Source organism: Platalea leucorodia (assembly GCF_965183815.1).
Source record: "Platalea leucorodia genome assembly, chromosome: 4".
Classification (NCBI taxonomy): Eukaryota; Metazoa; Chordata; class Aves; order Pelecaniformes; family Threskiornithidae; genus Platalea; species Platalea leucorodia.
The window spans coordinates 5,628,072-5,647,141 of record NC_138826.1 but is presented as its reverse complement, the minus strand read 5'-3'; the positions used below and the strand labels follow the sequence as shown (position 1 = coordinate 5,647,141).

The window sequence follows — 19,070 nt, the reverse complement described above, 5'->3', positions numbered from 1 at the left end:
GCTGCCCGGTGGCAGGTGAAACAGATAGGAGCATGATGCTGTGAACCACACACCCCAGGGCAGGGCACTGCTCTGCCACTCATGCCCTTGGGGCTATCGGCCATGTGGAAAGCAAACCTGCAGAGACCAAAGCTCCAAGGTGAATTGTACCACATCCCAGAAGACATATCTCCCTAGGGAAAACATACTTAATCTGAATTTGTTTATATCACTTGCATTGTCAAATCTAGTCATTCGCTAAAAGCAGCCATTTACGACAAAAATCACAAATCACAGAATCATAGGATCCTAGAATGGTTTCGGTTGGAAGGGAACTTTTAAGGTCATCTAGTCCAACCCTCCTGCAATGAGCAGAGATATATTCAGCTAGAAGATGGCTCAGAGACCTCTCCAACCTGACCCTGAAAGTTACCCGAGATAGGACATCTACCACCTCTCTGGGAAACCAAGAAATTAACACTTGTTTGCCTGAAGAGAAAATGTTTTGGAGACGTGTTCAAAGATTGTGGTTTTTGTTGCTGAGACCCCCGAGCTCTCCAACGCCCATGTGACAGGGTGGCACCAACACCCCAGTGCTGCAGGAAAGCCTGGTCGTGCCCCTTCATCCACAGGGTCTTCACTGCCTTCTTTCTCTTCCTCCCCTAACAGATGCCACCGCCACGACCGAGGCCAGCTTCACGGCATCCATTCCTCCAGGTGGGTCTGAATTTCTCATGGGTTTTTTGGGCAATGCTTTTGGTGGGAGCAGGTAGTGGGTCCCAGGGTGGGGTCTGGTCTTCTCCATGGGCGAGCAGAGCCAGGGAAACGCACAGCCTAACTCAGCAGAAGGTGACAGTCCTCGAGGTCTGAAACTCGTAGAGCATTGCCAATGCCCCGGAGAGAGAAGGTGCCTGCGTGCCAGACGGCTTTCCCCGACTCGTCCTTTCAAAGTGCCTCCCTGAGCCTGGTGAACGGCACTAACCGGTGCGAGGGGCGCGTGGAGATTTACCGGTACGGGAGCCGGGGCACTGTCTGTGATGACGGCTGGGACCTGAACGATGCCGAGGTCGTGTGCAGGCAGCTGGGATGCGGCTTCGCTGTTTCTGCACCATCAAGTGCCCACTTTGGCCAAGGCACTGGCAACATCTACATGGACGATGTGCGCTGCACAGGGAGGGAGTCGTCCCTCTTTCAGTGCAGCCATCGTGGTTGGGGCGTCCACAACTGTGGCCACCAGGAAGATGCTGGTGTTGTGTGCTCAGGTACCGTTGCTTTTCCTTCCTAAATTCCAGTCCGCTATCCAAAAGTGGCCCTTGTTGGCCGCCACTCGGTATGTGTTGGAGACGTGTTCAAAGATTGTGGGTTTTGTTGCTCCCACCATGGAAGACCACCCTGCTGAGACCCCCAAGCTCTCCAGTGCCCACGTGACAGGGTGGCACCAACAGCCCCAGTGCCTGGAGGAGAAAACCTGGTCGTGCTCCTCCATCCACAGGGTCTTCACTGCCTTCTTTCTCTTCCTCCCCTAACAGATGCCACCGCCACGACCGAGGCCAGCTTCATGGCATTCGTTCCGCGAGGTGGGTCTGAATTTCTCATGGGTTTTTTGGGCAATGCTTTTGGCGGGAGCAGGTAGTGGCTCCCAGGGTGGGGTCTGGTCTTCTCCATGGGCGAGCAGAGCCAGGGAAACGCACAGCCTAACTCAGCGGAAGGTGACAGTCCTGCTGGCCTGAAACTCGTAGAGCATTGCCAATGCCCCGGCGAGAGAAGGTGCCTGCATGCCAGAGGGTTTTCCCATGTTTTCCCCGTCTCCTCCTTCCCAAGGTGCCTCCCTGAGCCTGGTGAACGGCAGGAACCGGTGCGAGGGGCGCGTGGAGATTTACCGGTACGGGAGGCGGGGCACTGTCTGTGATGACGGCTGGGACCTGAACGATGCCGAGGTCGTGTGCAGGCAGCTGGGATGCGGCTTCGCTCTTTCTGCACCATCAAGTGCCTACTTTGGCCAAGGCACTGGCAACATCTACATGGACGATGTGCGCTGCACAGGGAGGGAGTCGTCCCTCTTTCAGTGCAGCCATCGTGGTTGGGGCGTCCACAACTGTGGCCACCAGGAAGATGCTGGTGTTGTGTGCTCAGGTACCGTTGCTTTTCCTTCCTAAATTCCAGTCCGCTGTCCAAAAGTGGCCCTTGTTGGCCGCCACTCGGTATGTGTTGGAGACGTGTTCAAAGATTGTGGGTTTTGTTGCACCCACCATGGAAGACCACCCTGCTGAGACCCCCAAGCTCTCCAGCGCCCACGTGACAGGGTGGCACCAACAGCCCCAGTGCCTGGAGGAGAAAACCTGGTCGTGCTCCTCCATCCACAGGGTCCTCACTGCCTTCTTTCTCTTCCTCCCCTAACAGGTGCCACCACCACGACCGAGGCCAGCTTCACGGCATCCATTCCTCCAGGTGGGTCTGAATTTCTCATGGGTTTTTTGGGCAATGCTTTTGGCGGGAGCAGGTAGTGGCTCCCAGGGTGGGGTCTGGTCTTCTCCATGGGCGAGCAGAGCCAGGGAAACGCACAGACTAACTCAGCAGAAGGTGACAGTCCTGCTGGCCTGAAACTCGTAGAGCATTACCAATGCCCCGGTGAGAGAAGGTGCCTGCGTGCCAGAGGGTTTTCCCATGTTTTCCCCGTCTCCTCCTTCCCAAGGTGCCTCCCTGAGCCTGGTGAACGGCAGGAACCGGTGCGAGGGGCGCGTGGAGATTTACCAGTACGGGAGCCGGGGCACTGTCTGTGATGACGGCTGGGACCTGAACGATGCCGAGGTCGTGTGCAGGCAGCTGGGATGCGGCTTTGCTGTTTCTGCACCATCAAGTGCCCACTTTGGCCAAGGCACTGGCAACATCTACATGGACGATGTGCGCTGCACAGGGAGGGAGTCCTCCCTCTTTCAGTGCAGCCACAGTGGTTGGGGCGTCCACAACTGTGGCCACCAGGAAGATGCTGGTGTTGTGTGCTCAGGTACCGTTGCTTTTCCTTCCTAAATTCCAGTCCGCTGTCCAAAAGTGGCCCTTGTTGGCCGCCACTCGGTATGTGTTGGAGACGTGTTCAAAGATTGTGGGTTTTGTTGCTCCCACCATGGAAGACCACCCTGCTGAGACCCCCAAGCCCTCCAGCGCCCACGTGACAGGGTGGCACCAACAGCCCCAGTGCCTGGAGGAGAAAACCCCGTCGTGCTCCTCCATCCACAGGGTCTTCACTGCCTTCTTTCTCTTCCTCCCCTAACAGATGCCACCGCCACGACCGAGGCCAGCTTCACGGCATCCATTCCTCCAGGTGGGTCTGAATTTCTCATGGGTTTTTTGGGCAATGCTTTTGGTGGGAGCAGGTAGTGGGTCCCAGGGTGGGGTCTGGTCTTCTCCATGGGCGAGCAGAGCCAGGGAAACGCACAGCCTAACTCAGCAGAAGGTGACAGTCCTGCTGGCCTGAAACTTGTAGAGCATTGCCAATGCCCCGGCGAGCGAAGGTGCCTGCGTGCCAGAGGGTTTTCCCATGTTTTCCCCATCTCCTCCTTCCCAAGGTGCCTCCCTGAGCCTGGTGAACGGCACTAACCGGTGCGAGGGGCGCGTGGAGATTTACCGGTACGGGAGCCGGGGCACTGTCTGTGATGACGGCTGGGACCTGAACGATGCCGAGGTCGTGTGCAGGCAGCTGGGATGCGGCTTCGCTGTTTCTGCACCATCAAGTGCCTACTTTGGCCAAGGCACTGGCAACATCTACATGGACGATGTGCGCTGCACAGGGAATGAGTCCTCCCTCTTTCAGTGCAGCCACAGTGGTTGGGGCGTCCACAACTGTGGCCACCAGGAAGATGCTGGTGTTGTGTGCTCAGGTACCGTTGCTTTTCCTTCCTGAATTCCAGTCCGCTGTCCAAAAGTGGCCCTTGTTGGCCGCCACTCGGTATGTGTTGGAGATGTGTTCAAAGATTGTGGGTTTTGATGCTCCCACCATGGAAGACCACCCTGCTGAGACCCCCAAGCTCTCCAGCGCCCACGTGACAGGGTGGCACCAACAGCCCCAGTGCCTGGAGGAGAAAACCCCGTCGTGCTCCTCCATCCACAGGGTCTTCACTGCCTTCTTTCTCTTCCTCCCCTAACAGATGCCACCGCCACGACCGAGGCCAGCTTCACGGCATCCATTCCTCCAGGTGGGTCTGAATTTCTCATGGGTTTTTTGGGCAATGCTTTTGGCGGGAGCAGGTAGTGGCTCCCAGGGTGGGGTCTGGTCTTCTCCATGGGCGAGCAGAGCCAGGGAAACGCACAGACTAACTCAGCAGAAGGTGACAGTCCTGCTGGCCTGAAACTCGTAGAGCATTGCCAATGCCCCGGCGAGCGAAGGTGCCTGCGTGCCAGAGGGTTTTCCCATGTTTTCCCCGTCTCCTCCTTCCCAAGGTGCCTCCCTGAGCCTGGTGAACGGCACTAACCGGTGCGAGGGGCGCGTGGAGATTTACCGGTACGGGAGCCGGGGCACTGTCTGTGATGACGGCTGGGACCTGAACGATGCCGAGGTCGTGTGCAGGCAGCTGGGATGCAGTTTCGCTCTTTCTGCACCATCAAGTGCCTACTTTGGCCAAGGCACTGGCAACATCTACATGGACGATGTGCGCTGCACAGGGAATGAGTCCTCCCTCTTTCAGTGCAGCCACAGTGGTTGGGGCGTCCACAACTGTGGCCACCATGAAGATGCTGGTGTTGTGTGCTCAGGTACTGTTGGTTTTCCTTCCTGAATTCCAGTCCGCTGTCCAAAAGTGGCCCTTGTTGGCCGCCACTCGGTATGTGTTGGAGATGTGTTCAAAGATTGTGGGTTTTGATGCTCCCACCATGGAAGACCACCCTGCTGAGACCCCCAAGCTCTCCAGCGCCCACGTGACAGGGTGGCACCAACAGCCCCAGTGCCTGGAGGAGAAAACCCGGTCGTGCTCCTCCATCCACAGGGTCTTCACTGCCTTCTTTCTCTTCCTCCCCTAACAGGTGCCACTGCCACGACCGAGGCCAGCTTCACGGCATCCGTTCCTCCAGGTGGGTCTGAATTTCTCATGGGTTTTTTGGGCAATGCTTTTGGCGGGAGCAGGTAGTGGCTCCCAGGGTGGGGTCTGGTCTTCTCCATGGGCGAGCAGAGCCAGGGAAACGCACAGCCTAACTCAGCAGAAGGTGACAGTCCTGCTGGCCTGAAACTCGTAGAGCATTGCCAATGCCCCGGCGAGCGAAGGTGCCTGCGTGCCAGAGGGTTTTCCCATGTTTTCCCCGTCTCCTCCTTCCCAAGGTGCCTCCCTGAGCCTGGTGAACGGCACTAACCGGTGCGAGGGGCGCGTGGAGATTTACCAGTACGGGAGCCGGGGCACTGTCTGTGATGACGGCTGGGACCTGAACGATGCCGAGGTCGTGTGCAGGCAGCTGGGATGCGGCTTCGCTGTTTCTGCACCATCAAGTGCCTACTTTGGCCAAGGCACTGGCAACATCTACATGGACGATGTGCGCTGCACAGGGAGGGAGTCCTCCCTCTTTCAGTGCAGCCACAGTGGTTGGGGCGTCCACAACTGTGGCCACCAGGAAGATGCTGGTGTTGTGTGCTCAGGTACCGTTGCTTTTCCTTCCTGAATTCCAGTCCGCTGTCCAAAAGTGGCCCTTGTTGGCCGCCACTCGGTATGTGTTGGAGACGTGTTCAAAGATTGTGGGTTTTGTTGCTCCCACCATGGAAGACCACCCTGCTGAGACCCCCAAGCCCTCCAGCGCCCACGTGACAGGGTGGCACCAACAGCCCCAGTGCCTGGAGGAGAAAACCTGGTCGTGCTCCTCAATCCACAGGGACTTCACTGCCTTCTTTCTCTTCCTCCCCTACCAGGTGCCACCGCCACGACCGAGGCCAGCTTCACGGCATCCATTCCTCCAGGTGGGTCTGAATTTCTCATGGGTTTTTTGGGCAATGCTTTTGGCGGGAGCAGGTAGTGGCTCCCAGGGTGGGGTCTGGTCTTCTCCATGGGTGAGCAGAGCCAGGGAAACGCACAGCCTAACTCAGCAGAAGGTGACAGTCCTGCTGGCCTGAAACTCGTAGAGCATTGCCAATGCCCCGGAGAGAGAAGGTGCCTGCGTGCCAGAGGGTTTTCCCATGTTTTCCCCGTCTCCTCCTTCCCAAGGTGCCTCCCTGAGCCTGGTGAACGGCACTAACCAGTGCGAGGGGCGCGTGGAGATTTACCGGTACGGGAGCCGGGGCACTGTCTGTGATGACGGCTGGGACCTGAACGATGCCGAGGTCGTGTGCAGGCAGCTGGGATGCGGCTTCGCTGTTTCTGCACCATCAAGTGCCCACTTTGGCCAAGGCACTGGCAACATCTACATGGATGATGTGCACTGCACAGGGAGGGAGTCCTCCCTCTTTCAGTGCAGCCACCGTGGTTGGGGCGTCCACAACTGTGGCCACCAGGAAGATGCTGGTGTTGTGTGCTCAGGTACCGTTGCTTTTCCTTCCTGAATTCCAGTCCGCTGTCCAAAAGTGGCCCTTGTTGGCCGCCACTCGGTATGTGTTGGAGATGTGTTCAAAGATTGTGGGTTTTGATGCTCCCACCATGGAAGACCACCCTGCTGAGACCCCCAAGCTCTCCAGCGCCCACGTGACAGGGTGGCACCAACAGCCCCAGTGCCTGGAGGAGAAAACCCGGTCGTGCTCCTCCATCCACAGGGTCTTCACTGCCTTCTTTCTCTTCCTCCCCTAACAGGTGCCACTGCCACGACCGAGGCCAGCTTCACGGCATCCGTTCCTCCAGGTGGGTCTGAATTTCTCATGGGTTTTTTGGGCAATGCTTTTGGCGGGAGCAGGTAGTGGCTCCCAGGGTGGGGTCTGGTCTTCTCCATGGGCGAGCAGAGCCAGGGAAACGCACAGCCTAACTCAGCAGAAGGTGACAGTCCTGCTGGCCTGAAACTCGTAGAGCATTGCCAATGCCCCGGCGAGCGAAGGTGCCTGCGTGCCAGAGGGTTTTCCCATGTTTTCCCCGTCTCCTCCTTCCCAAGGTGCCTCCCTGAGCCTGGTGAACGGCACTAACCGGTGCGAGGGGCGCGTGGAGATTTACCAGTACGGGAGCCGGGGCACTGTCTGTGATGACGGCTGGGACCTGAACGATGCCGAGGTCGTGTGCAGGCAGCTGGGATGCGGCTTCGCTGTTTCTGCACCATCAAGTGCCTACTTTGGCCAAGGCACTGGCAACATCTACATGGACGATGTGCGCTGCACAGGGAATGAGTCCTCCCTCTTTCAGTGCAGCCACAGTGGTTGGGGCGTCCACAACTGTGGCCACCAGGAAGATGCTGGTGTTGTGTGCTCAGGTACCGTTGCTTTTCCTTCCTGAATTCCAGTCCGCTGTCCAAAAGTGGCCCTTGTTGGCCGCCACTCGGTATGTGTTGGAGACGTGTTCAAAGATTGTGGGTTTTGTTGCTCCCACCATGGAAGACCACCCTGCTGAGACCCCCAAGCTCTCCAGCGCCCACGTGACAGGGTGGCACCAACAGCCCCAGTGCCTGGAGGAGAAAACCCCGTCGTGCTCCTCCATCCACAGGGTCTTCACTGCCTTCTTTCTCTTCCTCCCCTAACAGATGCCACTGCCACGACCGAGGCCAGCTTCACGGCATCCGTTCCTCCAGGTGGGTCTGAATTTCTCATGGTCTTTATGGGCAATGCTTTTGGCGGGAGCAGGTAGTGGGTCCCAGGGTGGGGTCTGGTCTTCTCCATGGGCGAGCAGAGCCAGGGAAACGCACAGACTAACTCAGCAGAAGGTGACAGTCCTCGAGGTCTGAAACTCGTAGAGCATTGCCAATGCCCCGGCGAGCGAAGGTGCCTGCGTGCCAGAGGGTTTTCCCATGTTTTCCCCGTCTCCTCCTTCCCAAGGTGCCTCCCTGAGCCTGGTGAACGGCAGGAACCGGTGCGAGGGGCGCGTGGAGATTTACCAGTACGGGAGGCGGGGCACTGTCTGTGATGACGGCTGGGACCTGAACGATGCCGAGGTCGTGTGCAGGCAGCTGGGATGCGGTTTCGCTCTTTCTGCACCATCAAGTGCCTACTTTGGCCAAGGCACTGGCAACATCTACATGGACGATGTGCGCTGCACAGGGAGGGAGTCCTCCCTCTTTCAGTGCAGCCACAGTGGTTGGGGCGTCCACAACTGTGGCCACCAGGAAGATGCTGGTGTTGTGTGCTCAGGTACCGTTGCTTTTCCTTCCTGAATTCCAGTCCGCTGTCCAAAAGTGGCCCTTGTTGGCCGCCACTTGGTATGTGTTGGAGACGTGTTCAAAGATTGTGGGTTTTGTTGCTCCCACCATGGAAGACCACCCTGCTGAGACCCCCAAGCCCTCCAGCACCCACGTGACAGGGTGGCACCAACAGCCCCAGTGCCTGGAGGAGAAAACCCCGTCGTGCTCCTCCATCCACAGGGTCTTCACTGCCTTCTTTCTCTTCCTCCCCTAACAGATGCCACCGCCACGACCGAGGCCAGCTTCACGGCATCCATTCCTCCAGGTGGGTCTGAATTTCTCATGGGTTTTTTGGGCAATGCTTTTGGCGGGAGCAGGTAGTGGCTCCCAGGGTGGGGTCTGGTCTTCTCCATGGGCGAGCAGAGCCAGGGAAACGCACAGACTAACTCAGCAGAAGGTGACAGTCCTGCTGGCCTGAAACTCGTAGAGCATTGCCAATGCCCCGGCGAGCGAAGGTGCCTGCGTGCCAGAGGGTTTTCCCATGTTTTCCCCGTCTCCTCCTTCCCAAGGTGCCTCCCTGAGCCTGGTGAACGGCACTAACCGGTGCGAGGGGCGCGTGGAGATTTACCGGTACGGGAGCCGGGGCACTGTCTGTGATGACGGCTGGGACCTGAACGATGCCGAGGTCGTGTGCAGGCAGCTGGGATGCGGCTTCGCTGTTTCTGCACCATCAAGTGCCTACTTTGGCCAAGGCACTGGCAACATCTACATGGACGATGTGCGCTGCACAGGGAATGAGTCCTCCCTCTTTCAGTGCAGCCACCGTGGTTGGGGCGTCCACAACTGTGGCCACCAGGAAGATGCTGGTGTTGTGTGCTCAGGTACCGTTGCTTTTCCTTCCTACATTCCAGTCCGCTGTCCAAAAGTGGCCCTTGTTGGCCGCCACTCGGTATGTGTTGGAGACGTGTTCAAAGATTGTGGGTTTTGTTGCTCCCACCATGGAAGATCACCCTGCTGAGACCCCCAAGCTCTCCAGCGCCCACGTGACAGGGTGGCACCAACAGCCCCAGTGCCTGGAGGAGAAAACCTGGTCGTGCTCCTCCATCCACAGGGTCTTCACTGCCTTCTTTCTCTTCCTCCCCTAACAGATGCCACCGCCACGACCGAGGCCAGCTTCACGGCATCCATTCCTCCAGGTGGGTCTGAATTTCTCATGGGTTTTTTGGGCAATGCTTTTGGCGGGAGCAGGTAGTGGCTCCCAGGGTGGGGTCTGGTCTTCTCCATGGGCGAGCAGAGCCAGGGAAACGCACAGCCTAACTCAGCAGAAGGTGACAGTCCTGCTGGCCTGAAACTCGTAGAGCATTGCCAATGCCCCGGCGAGAGAAGGTGCCTGCGTGCCAGAGGGTTTTCCCATGTTTTCCCCGTCTCCTCCTTCCCAAGGTGCCTCCCTGAGCCTGGTGAACGGCAGGAACCGGTGCGAGGGGCGCGTGGAGATTTACCAGTACGGGAGCCGGGGCACTGTCTGTGATGACGGCTGGGACCTGAACGATGCCGAGGTCGTGTGCAGGCAGCTGGGATGCGGTTTCGCTCTTTCTGCACCATCAAGTGCCTACTTTGGCCAAGGCACTGGCAACATCTACATGGACGATGTGCGCTGCACAGGGAATGAGTCCTCCCTCTTTCAGTGCAGCCACAGTGGTTGGGGCGTCCACAACTGTGGCCACCAGGAAGATGCTGGTGTTGTGTGCTCAGGTACCGTTGCTTTTCCTTCCTGAATTCCAGTCCGCTGTCCAAAAGTGGCCCTTGTTGGCCGCCACTCGGTATGTGTTGGAGACGTGTTCAAAGATTGTGGGTTTTGTTGCTCCCACCATGGAAGACCACCCTGCTGAGACCCCCAAGCTCTCCAGCGCCCACGTGACAGGGTGGCACCAACAGCCCCAGTGCCTGGAGGAGAAAACCCGGTCGTGCTCCTCCATCCACAGGGTCTTCACTGCCTTCTTTCTCTTCCTCCCCTAACAGATGCCACCGCCACGACCGAGGCCAGCTTCACGGCATCCATTCCTCCAGGTGGGTCTGAATTTCTCATGGGTTTTTTGGGCAATGCTTTTGGCGGGAGCAGGTAGTGGCTCCCAGGGTGGGGTCTGGTCTTCTCCATGGGCGAGCAGAGCCAGGGAAACGCACAGCCTAACTCAGCAGAAGGTGACAGTCCTGCTGGCCTGAAACTCGTAGAGCATTGCCAATGCCCCGGCGAGCGAAGGTGCCTGCGTGCCAGAGGGTTTTCCCATGTTTTCCCCGTCTCCTCCTTCCCAAGGTGCCTCCCTGAGCCTGGTGAACGGCACTAACCGGTGCGAGGGGCGCGTGGAGATTTACCAGTACGGGAGCCGGGGCACTGTCTGTGATGACGGCTGGGACCTGAACGATGCCGAGGTCGTGTGCAGGCAGCTGGGATGCGGCTTTGCTGTTTCTGCACCATCAAGTGCCTACTTTGGCCAAGGCACTGGCAACATCTACATGGACGATGTGCGCTGCACAGGGAATGAGTCCTCCCTCTTTCACTGCAGCCACAGTGGTTGGGGCGTCCACAACTGTGGCCACCAGGAAGATGCTGGTGTTGTGTGCTCAGGTACCGTTGCTTTTCCTTCCTAAATTCCAGTCCGCTGTCCAAAAGTGGCCCTTGTTGGCCGCCACTCGGTATGTGTTGGAGATGTGTTCAAAGATTGTGGGTTTTGTTGCTCCCACCATGGAAGATCACCCTGCTGAGACCCCCAAGCTCTCCAGCGCCCACGTGACAGGGTGGCACCAACAGCCCCAGTGCCTGGAGGAGAAAACCTGGTCGTGCTCCTCCATCCACAGGGTCTTCACTGCCTTCTTTCTCTTCCTCCCCTAACAGATGCCACCGCCACGACCGAGGCCAGCTTCACGGCATCCATTCCTCCAGGTGGGTCTGAATTTCTCATGGGTTTTTTGGGCAATGCTTTTGGCGGGAGCAGGTAGTGGCTCCCAGGGTGGGGTCTGGTCTTCTCCATGGGCGAGCAGAGCCAGGGAAATGCACAGCCTAACTCAGCAGAAGGTGACAGTCCTGCTGGCCTGAAACTCGTAGAGCATTGCCAATGCCCCGGAGAGAGAAGGTGCCTGCGTGCCAGAGGGTTTTCCCATGTTTTCCCCGTCTCCTCCTTCCCAAGGTGCCTCCCTGAGCCTGGTGAACGGCAGGAACCGGTGCGAGGGGCGCGTGGAGATTTACCAGTACGGGAGCCGGGGCACTGTCTGTGATGACGGCTGGGACCTGAACGATGCCGAGGTCGTGTGCAGGCAGCTGGGATGCGGCTTTGCTGTTTCTGCACCATCAAGTGCCCACTTTGGCCAAGGCACTGGCAACATCTACATGGATGATGTGCGCTGCACAGGGAATGAGTCCTCCCTCTTTCAGTGCAGCCACAGTGGTTGGGGCGTCCACAACTGTGGCCACCATGAAGATGCTGGTGTTGTGTGCTCAGGTACTGTTGGTTTTCCTTCCTGAATTCCAGTCCGCTGCCCAAAAGTGGCCCTTGTTGGCCGCCACTCGGTATGTGTTGGAGACGTGTTCAAAGATTGTGGGTTTTGTTGCTCCCACCATGGAAGACCACCCTGCTGAGACCCCCAAGTTCTCCGGCACCCACGTGACAGGGTGGCACCAACAGCCCCAGTGCCTGGAGGAGAAAACCTGGTCGTGCTCCTCCGTCCACAGGGTCCTCACTGCCTTCTTTCTCTTCCTCCCCTAACAGGTGCCACAAACACGACCAGTTTTCCCACTCCACCATCGACTACTCCAGGTGTGTCTGCTTTTTTCATCTTGCAATGCATTACTTTGGAGGTGTATTAGTTACTAGTTTGTAAGTTGGAGTTTTGTCACTTGCACGGTGTAATACTTTTGTAAAACGTCATTATTTTTGCTTACTGTTCAAATCCTACATACTGCTCCTCTGTCAGATTCTTCGCTTGCAGTGGATTTTAGACTGTATTGATTTTGTGGGAAATGTTCTTTTCTTTCTTCTCTAGATTTTATTTTATTTGGGCCAGCACCTCTTGCTTTCTCTCATACATATGTTTGCCTTAAGCCTACCAAATGCAAAATAGCAAGGCAAAGTCAGATTTCTCTGAAGATATCATCATAATTGTAGCCTGAGTGAGAAGAGCTCAACCTTTTGGTTTCTCTGGAGATTTAATCTCCTGTTGCTATGGCTTGGACAGACAAAATGTATTTTCATTTGATCAGCAGTAAATCTAAATGAATCACATCTATATCTTATTTTATTTTATTTTTTTTCCAGCTAGAAAATATATTTGTGGTGGCTTACTTTTTAATTCCTCTGGAACAATTCAGAGTCCTTCGTATCCTTTAAATTATCCAGATAATGCAGATTGTTTGTGGCAAATACAAGTAATGAATAATTTCCGCATTGCGCTCACATTTGGAAGCATTCAGTAAGTAAACCGCTCCCTGCTTGGGCAATAAATGGGTCCATAATCTCAACTGCAACCACAGTTCCCAAGCGCGTTTCCCATGCTTATAAGTGAATTATAAATATTACATGGGAATTGTGTGAGTGCAGTATCTTAGTTTATTTTTTGTTCAGAACTTAAAAACTGAAGTTTACCAAATGCATTTTATTATATACTCATGTTTCTTCCTCAGGTTGCAAGGCGGATGCCAGAATGACTATATTGAGATCTATGATGGGCCACCCAATACTTCTCCTGTGCTTGGAAGAATTTGTTCTAGTTCTGATCTCATGTACACATCATCCTCAAACTTTATGACTGTCAGATTTCACAGTGACTCCAGATATTCCAGTAGAGGGTTTCATGCTGAGTATCAGTCCTTCCCAGCAGACCAGAACACCAGTAAGTTTCCATTCTCTTTGTAATGTTTTCTTTGCTCAGAAGCTTTTATACCCTGATTTTATGTGCTAAATAAGTATTTGCTAATGTTGTTGAAGAAATCCTACATAGATGACATTCCTACTTGTATTTCATAACTGGTTATTGACCCATCACTTTCAGACAATAATTATTTTTTCATTTAAAAAAAATCTTCAAGTACCAAATTAATTGTCTTTAGATGTTTTCTATGATGGCCAGTCTAAATCCATATTTCTTTTTCTCACATCATTATTCATATATATTTTTCTACCTTTGTGGACAGATTTTCGTAGAATCGTAGAAATATTGGTTAGAAAGGACCTTTGGAGGCTTCCTAGTTCAGCTATTCAAAGCAGAGCTATTGCCCACACCAGGTCAGGTCCATTATGCATTTGTCCAGCTGAGCCTCTAGAAATGTTCAAAGGATGAAATCTTCAAAGCCACAACTTCTCTGGGTGACCTGTTCCAGTACTGTCCTGCAGTCCCAGTGGGAAAGTTTATCTAATGTGCACTCACAACCTCCCCAAGCACAAACAATGGCCATCACATTTGGCTCTATTGTCTTCTTAACTGCCTTTCGAGAGGCTGTGTGTTGCTCGTAGGTCCCTGTCATCAGTTATCTCTCTCTACCAAAGGCCAAACTCTCCCTGGTATCATTGCTTTTCATGTCACGGACTCAGTGAACCATCATGGAGATGGTTTCAGGATCCCCTCCCACCCAAGCAGTGTTTCTGCAAGCCAGGGTGCGCGTTTAGCTCTACACCTTCCACGATAGCTTTTGGATTCTTATGCAGGAAAAACTCTCACTTCTTAACATTTCTGTGAGTGGTGATACAGGCTCAAGGTCTCAGCAAAAGCCTGTTGTAAGCTACATATTTTTGTCAGGAGAGTAACTGAAGGTCAGCTGAAGTTTGTCAGAGACTATTGTTTATTCATATTTAAGTCTAAGGTGTAAAAATAAGTGGTTTGGCTTATGAATTCTCTCTGCTAAATGGTAGCAGCTATTGCATTTGTTGAAGATGTAACATGCAAGCATTATCAAGTGCCTGAATTCAGTAATAATTCATATTTTCTTCCCTAGCCCTTACATGCTTGCCAACCTACATGCGCGCAGCCGTAAACAGACACTATCTCCAGTCACAAGGCTACTCAGTGTGGAACATCATCTTGTCTGACTCTTATTGTAGACCAACAATTACATCAACTGAGGTTATATTCAACGTTCCATACAATGGCTGTGGTACACGCAGACAGGTTGGTGTCAACATATTTTGGAGAACCCTCTAAGTCTGGGCATGGAAACTAAATAGACATTTGGAAAATTGTCATGAATCGCAAAGGATGTTGTAGCCCACAGGTATTCAAAATGCAAAAAAGAAGCATGTGTTTCTGGAGGCTAAGGTTTGTTAAACATTCCTACTTATCCTTCCAGGCTTTAGGTAATCCCTGTATCTATTTCAGAATGCTAGATCAGGTCTAGAGAACAAAATATAGAAGAGACTTAAGTCCCATCCGGGATGCTTGGGACTTTTGAGTATGACGTGTTCTTTCTGACTAATACTAGGACCCGGCACATACAGAAGTTTATAGTATAAGTTGTGAACATGACTACATGTGATAATTTTGTACTCATCTAATGTGTCAAATAGGGAAACAATGAAACGATCACCTACTCCAATGTGATAAAAGTGCCTGCACCTGGTTCCGTCATCAAGAGGCAAAAGGACCTTCACTTGCACATCAACTGCAAAATGCTCCAGAACACCTGGGTGCAAGTAATGTACATTGCTGATGACATCATTAATATCAGTGAAACCCAGTATGGCAGATACGATGTGAACTTGACATTCTACAATTCCTCGTCTTTCCTATGGCCAGTGCATGACTTCCCATACTATGTTGACCTGAATCAGAATTTGTTCCTTCAAGCTTCTCTTTACAGCTCTGACCCAAATCTGGTGGTCTTTGTGGACACATGCGTGGCATCACCTGATCCTAGAAATTTTAGAACACTGACCTATGAATTGATCAGAAGTGGGTAAGAAATTTCTAAAGGATTATTTAAAAGCTATATCTCTATGCATAGTTCTGAAAGAGCTTCACTTATGAAACAGGTGATTTAGGGCCAGTGTACATTGGTTGCAATTCTTAATACAAGCATACTTCTAAGAAAGACTTTTTGGCAAAGCTTGAATAAAATATAATCTGAATCTGAATTCTCTCAGTGCCAGGAGGCACACAAGGCGCGAACATCGTTCTTCCACTTCGATCGGTCCGCGGCTGCGTGCTCTGGAGTCAAGGGCCACAGCGCAGTCTTCCGTCGGTTTCCCCCTCAGGACATGACCGATCCGGCTCCATCTCCTCCTCCTCACTTCGTTACCGATTTTCTCCATCCCCGCCATTTCTGATGTTCGTCATTTCTGCAACTTTTTTTTTTTTTTTTTTTTTTTCCCGGGAGGAGGTAGTTGGCCTCCTGCCCAACCCTCATGACTTGGAGGGCCAGTGCTTTTTCTGTCAGGGTGGCCTTCCCTTAGGCTGCGTTGGTTCGTGGCACCTTCTTCAATTTTATCCGGTGCACCCTCCAGAGAGGGATCCCCTATCCACCACCCAGGGGACGCTCCTTCTAGCCGTGCAGCCCCAGCCGAAGGATAAAATATAATATGACAAAGAAATGCCATTCAGAAGTTGCAGTCAAGCACTGAGATTTCACTCAAGGATGCAGTGAAACTCAGGTCTGAATTTGTTTCTGAAATAGATTCATGAATGTAGGGTTGTCAATGCCTCCCGGGAGAGAGTTCGCAACAGTAACTTTAGCAGTGTATTAACCTTCCGCTAAGCTGGAAGTCAGACTTGTGACAGGCTAATGAAGTGACACAGTGCCTCCTGCCTGCTGGGTGAATGTCCTCCCTCTTATACTTTATGTGAATCTTAAGGAGGTTTTCCTCCTGTTGCAGTTTCTTTTTATTTTATCTATAAAAATACATATTCATTAAGCAGGACACAGAAGGACTGTCTACCTTTGTGAGCAGGACACTCACCATGGAGATGGGGCAAATAGATTCTGGTCATTTTCCAGTTAAGTTTTATTCATGTGGCAAGGAACTGTGTCAAAAGCAAACATATTTACTGAATCTGAAATCAATAACATCCATCTATAAATATCAGGTGTGTTGGGATATCACTGCAGTATAAAATAAACTAAGAATGAGAGGACTTAAAATCCTTGAGGTCTTTATTACGGAAATGAGCACAACGGAATTTTTTTGAGATACAAAGATAATTGATGACAACTTTGAAATATTCTGGGGTAACAATTGTGGGCGAATTATTGTGATCTTTTTTCATGGTGGTTAAATTAAACCAGAAGGACAAGGATCTAAGCCAGGTAACTTCTAAGGCTAGTAATTGTCAGGAAGTGAAACTCATTGACAGGAAAGTTAATGTGGCATCTGGCTCTGTGAAACATCTGGCGATCCCTGTCAGGTGTCAAGATTCCTCAAGCAAAGTACTCTACAAACATCAAAGGACTAAAGAGCATATTTATTGCCCAGAAAAGATGTATATTAGAATTAGTGTTGTCCTTCTGGAGTAGGAAGGTCCCTTTCTGCTTCCGCAACAACTTGCAGGGGCCTCTTTGCAAAACAGGTCCTCAGCTGAAACACAAAAACCAGCAGAGCCACTAGTCATTTTTCAGCTATTCCTGTTTACAGGAACCTTGTTGAGCTATGAAATTTCTGTGCTGTACACATTATTGTGGAAGAAATTTCTGCCACTCTTACTTATTTTTGTCTCTTAATTTGTCTTCTCGCTAAAAACACACTGTTTTTTATCCTTTTGAGTTCTCTTATACTCTTACCTTCTGGTTTTATATTTAAACTCAAAACATGTTGCACAGAGATAGAGTAATAGTGTTTCTATTCACAATAGCTAATCTGTTAATTTTATGTCTTTCCAGGTGTGTTAAGGATCCTACTTACTCTCCTTACTATTCACCATACCACGATGTTGCTCGGTTTGCATTTAATGCATTTTCATTTGTTAATCGATACCCGTCAGTTTACCTGCAGTGTGAGCTGGTGGTGTGCAGGCAAAACGACTACTTTTCCCGCTGCTATCAAGGCTGCGTTAGTAGGTTCAAGAGGGAAGCAGGTTCTTCCCAGGAAAAAGTGAATGTTGTTGTTGGACCTATTCAACTTCGGGAAGCTCACGCTGAGAACAGGAACGCTGGTGAGTTTAAATAACATAAGATTGTCTGTATTACTGTATGTTTGCATGTCAGTTCAGACATGAAATCCAGCTCTGAAATATGCCTTTGCTGGTTCATTCATAACTCTGCTATAATTCTTATGGGGATCTTTTTTTAATAAATTTTTATAAAATTGTTTTATAATGCTTACAAGCTATTTCCTTTCTATCATAGTTTAGACCCATTGTTTGTTCTGCACACATCAAATGGCAATTGATTAAGTTCTGTGGGAAGCGGGATGAGATGCAACTCATCTCCCTGCAGGATTTATGTTAATTTTTCAAAGCTGTCTGTGCCTGATTGGCATGTCTCTTATTTATTAGCATCCAATCTCCAGGTCCCCTTGGAAATGTTTCCCAGTGTCCTGTAGCTGCTGTTTCCACTGTCAGAAAACAGCATCTTATGGTCTTAGAGTGTAATCACTGCAAATCCTTAATTGCTCTTTAATTTCTTGCCATAATCTTTACTTGTTTGGCATGGCCATAGGATCATTTGTGAAACAATGTTCAGTAAAGCAATTTGGTTTCTGATCAGATCCAGATTGCAACATTTTAATTCAAGTCCTCTTTGCCTAATTACCTTTGAGATTAATTAGCTCAGGAAAACAAACATAAGCCTCTCTCTTTCTGTTTTATGCACAGAGCTGGTCTCTGACATCCAGGCGAAAGGGGACTCTCAGAGCTCAGCGCTTGCTGCCAGCTCCCACGTTCCTCTGGCTGTGACCGTCGTGGTGCTGGTGGCTGCTGTTCTTACTGTGGGAGGATTTCTTTTGAAGCGTAAACTGCAGGAACCCATCCCATACCAGATAATGTGAGAGGCAACCCAAGACTTGCAGGTGGACGGATATTTTCACTAGCCATCTGCTTCATGATTTGGTTTTGTAATCTGTGTAGAGAGTAACTCTTACTTGACTATGCCACCATTCAGATCTTGTTTGAAAAATGTACTGTACTAAAGGTAAAACCTGGTGTTACCATAAACTGAACTTATAAAGGAGCCTGGCTTTAAAATCCTCACATCCACATACACCTAAGGTCTAAAAAAAGGTTGATTCTTCCATCCCAACATCCAAATAAGCTACCATCTTCAATGCTGGACATGTCAGAGCATCTCAGTTGAGCTCCTGGTTGAGTGTCTGTCTGAGAAGACTGATTTAGGTGACTTGAGAAAGAAGAACTGACTTATTTTGCCATTGCTGATATGCAGATAAAACAGCTGTGTGGCACCATGAGATACTCTGGAAAGTAGTCCAAGAAATACATTTCTTTGCATTAAAAATATCTCGGTAATGAGCCATAAGCAAAAATGCACAGGAGCTGCACATAGGAATTGCTCCTGTACAGTGTTCCTTATTTTGGGGGGTATGGTTCTTCACAGTTACATGTTAGTCTGAGAAAATGTAGTCCATTTATAAGATTTTGAATAGAGGACAAATATAATCAAATCTGTTATGTAAATGTGCAATTAAAAAAAACAGGAAAGAAAATGTTTTTTGAGCAATACTTCTTTTTGTGTACTTGCAAACATACTGCCTATGTGTCTGAACTCCCAGCTAACGCATTATCAGGTTGGATAACGTGGTTTCTGACAAAGTGACTTAACCAAGCAATGCTTGTGTTCTTGTTCTTACGCATTTCTAGCCTGGTAATGGGGCGGGTAGAGAGAATGCACGTAAGTTGCCATAAGGAAGTGTGACCTGTCTCCTGTCCCCACATGAAAACAAAAT

At 51.4% G+C, this 19,070-nt stretch overlaps 1 protein-coding gene across 1 annotated transcript; it reads left to right on the top strand.

Annotated features, from left to right (window-relative positions):
• Positions 1-868: 868 nt before the first annotated feature.
• DMBT1 (deleted in malignant brain tumors 1) lies at positions 869-18,158 on the top strand (the record flags this gene model as incomplete). Its single annotated transcript, XM_082308728.1, is given in 22 exon segments — positions 869-1,241; positions 1,801-2,112; positions 2,672-2,983; positions 3,543-3,854; positions 4,414-4,725; positions 5,285-5,596; positions 6,156-6,467; positions 7,027-7,358; positions 7,362-7,373; positions 7,861-8,229; positions 8,233-8,244; positions 8,732-9,115; positions 9,603-9,951; positions 10,511-10,842; positions 10,846-10,857; positions 11,345-11,693; positions 12,507-12,660; positions 12,872-13,080; positions 14,180-14,352; positions 14,748-15,136; positions 17,054-17,325; positions 17,986-18,158. Coding segments are annotated over 22 exon segments (5,766 nt in total).
• Between the last annotated feature and the right edge of the window lie 912 nt (positions 18,159-19,070).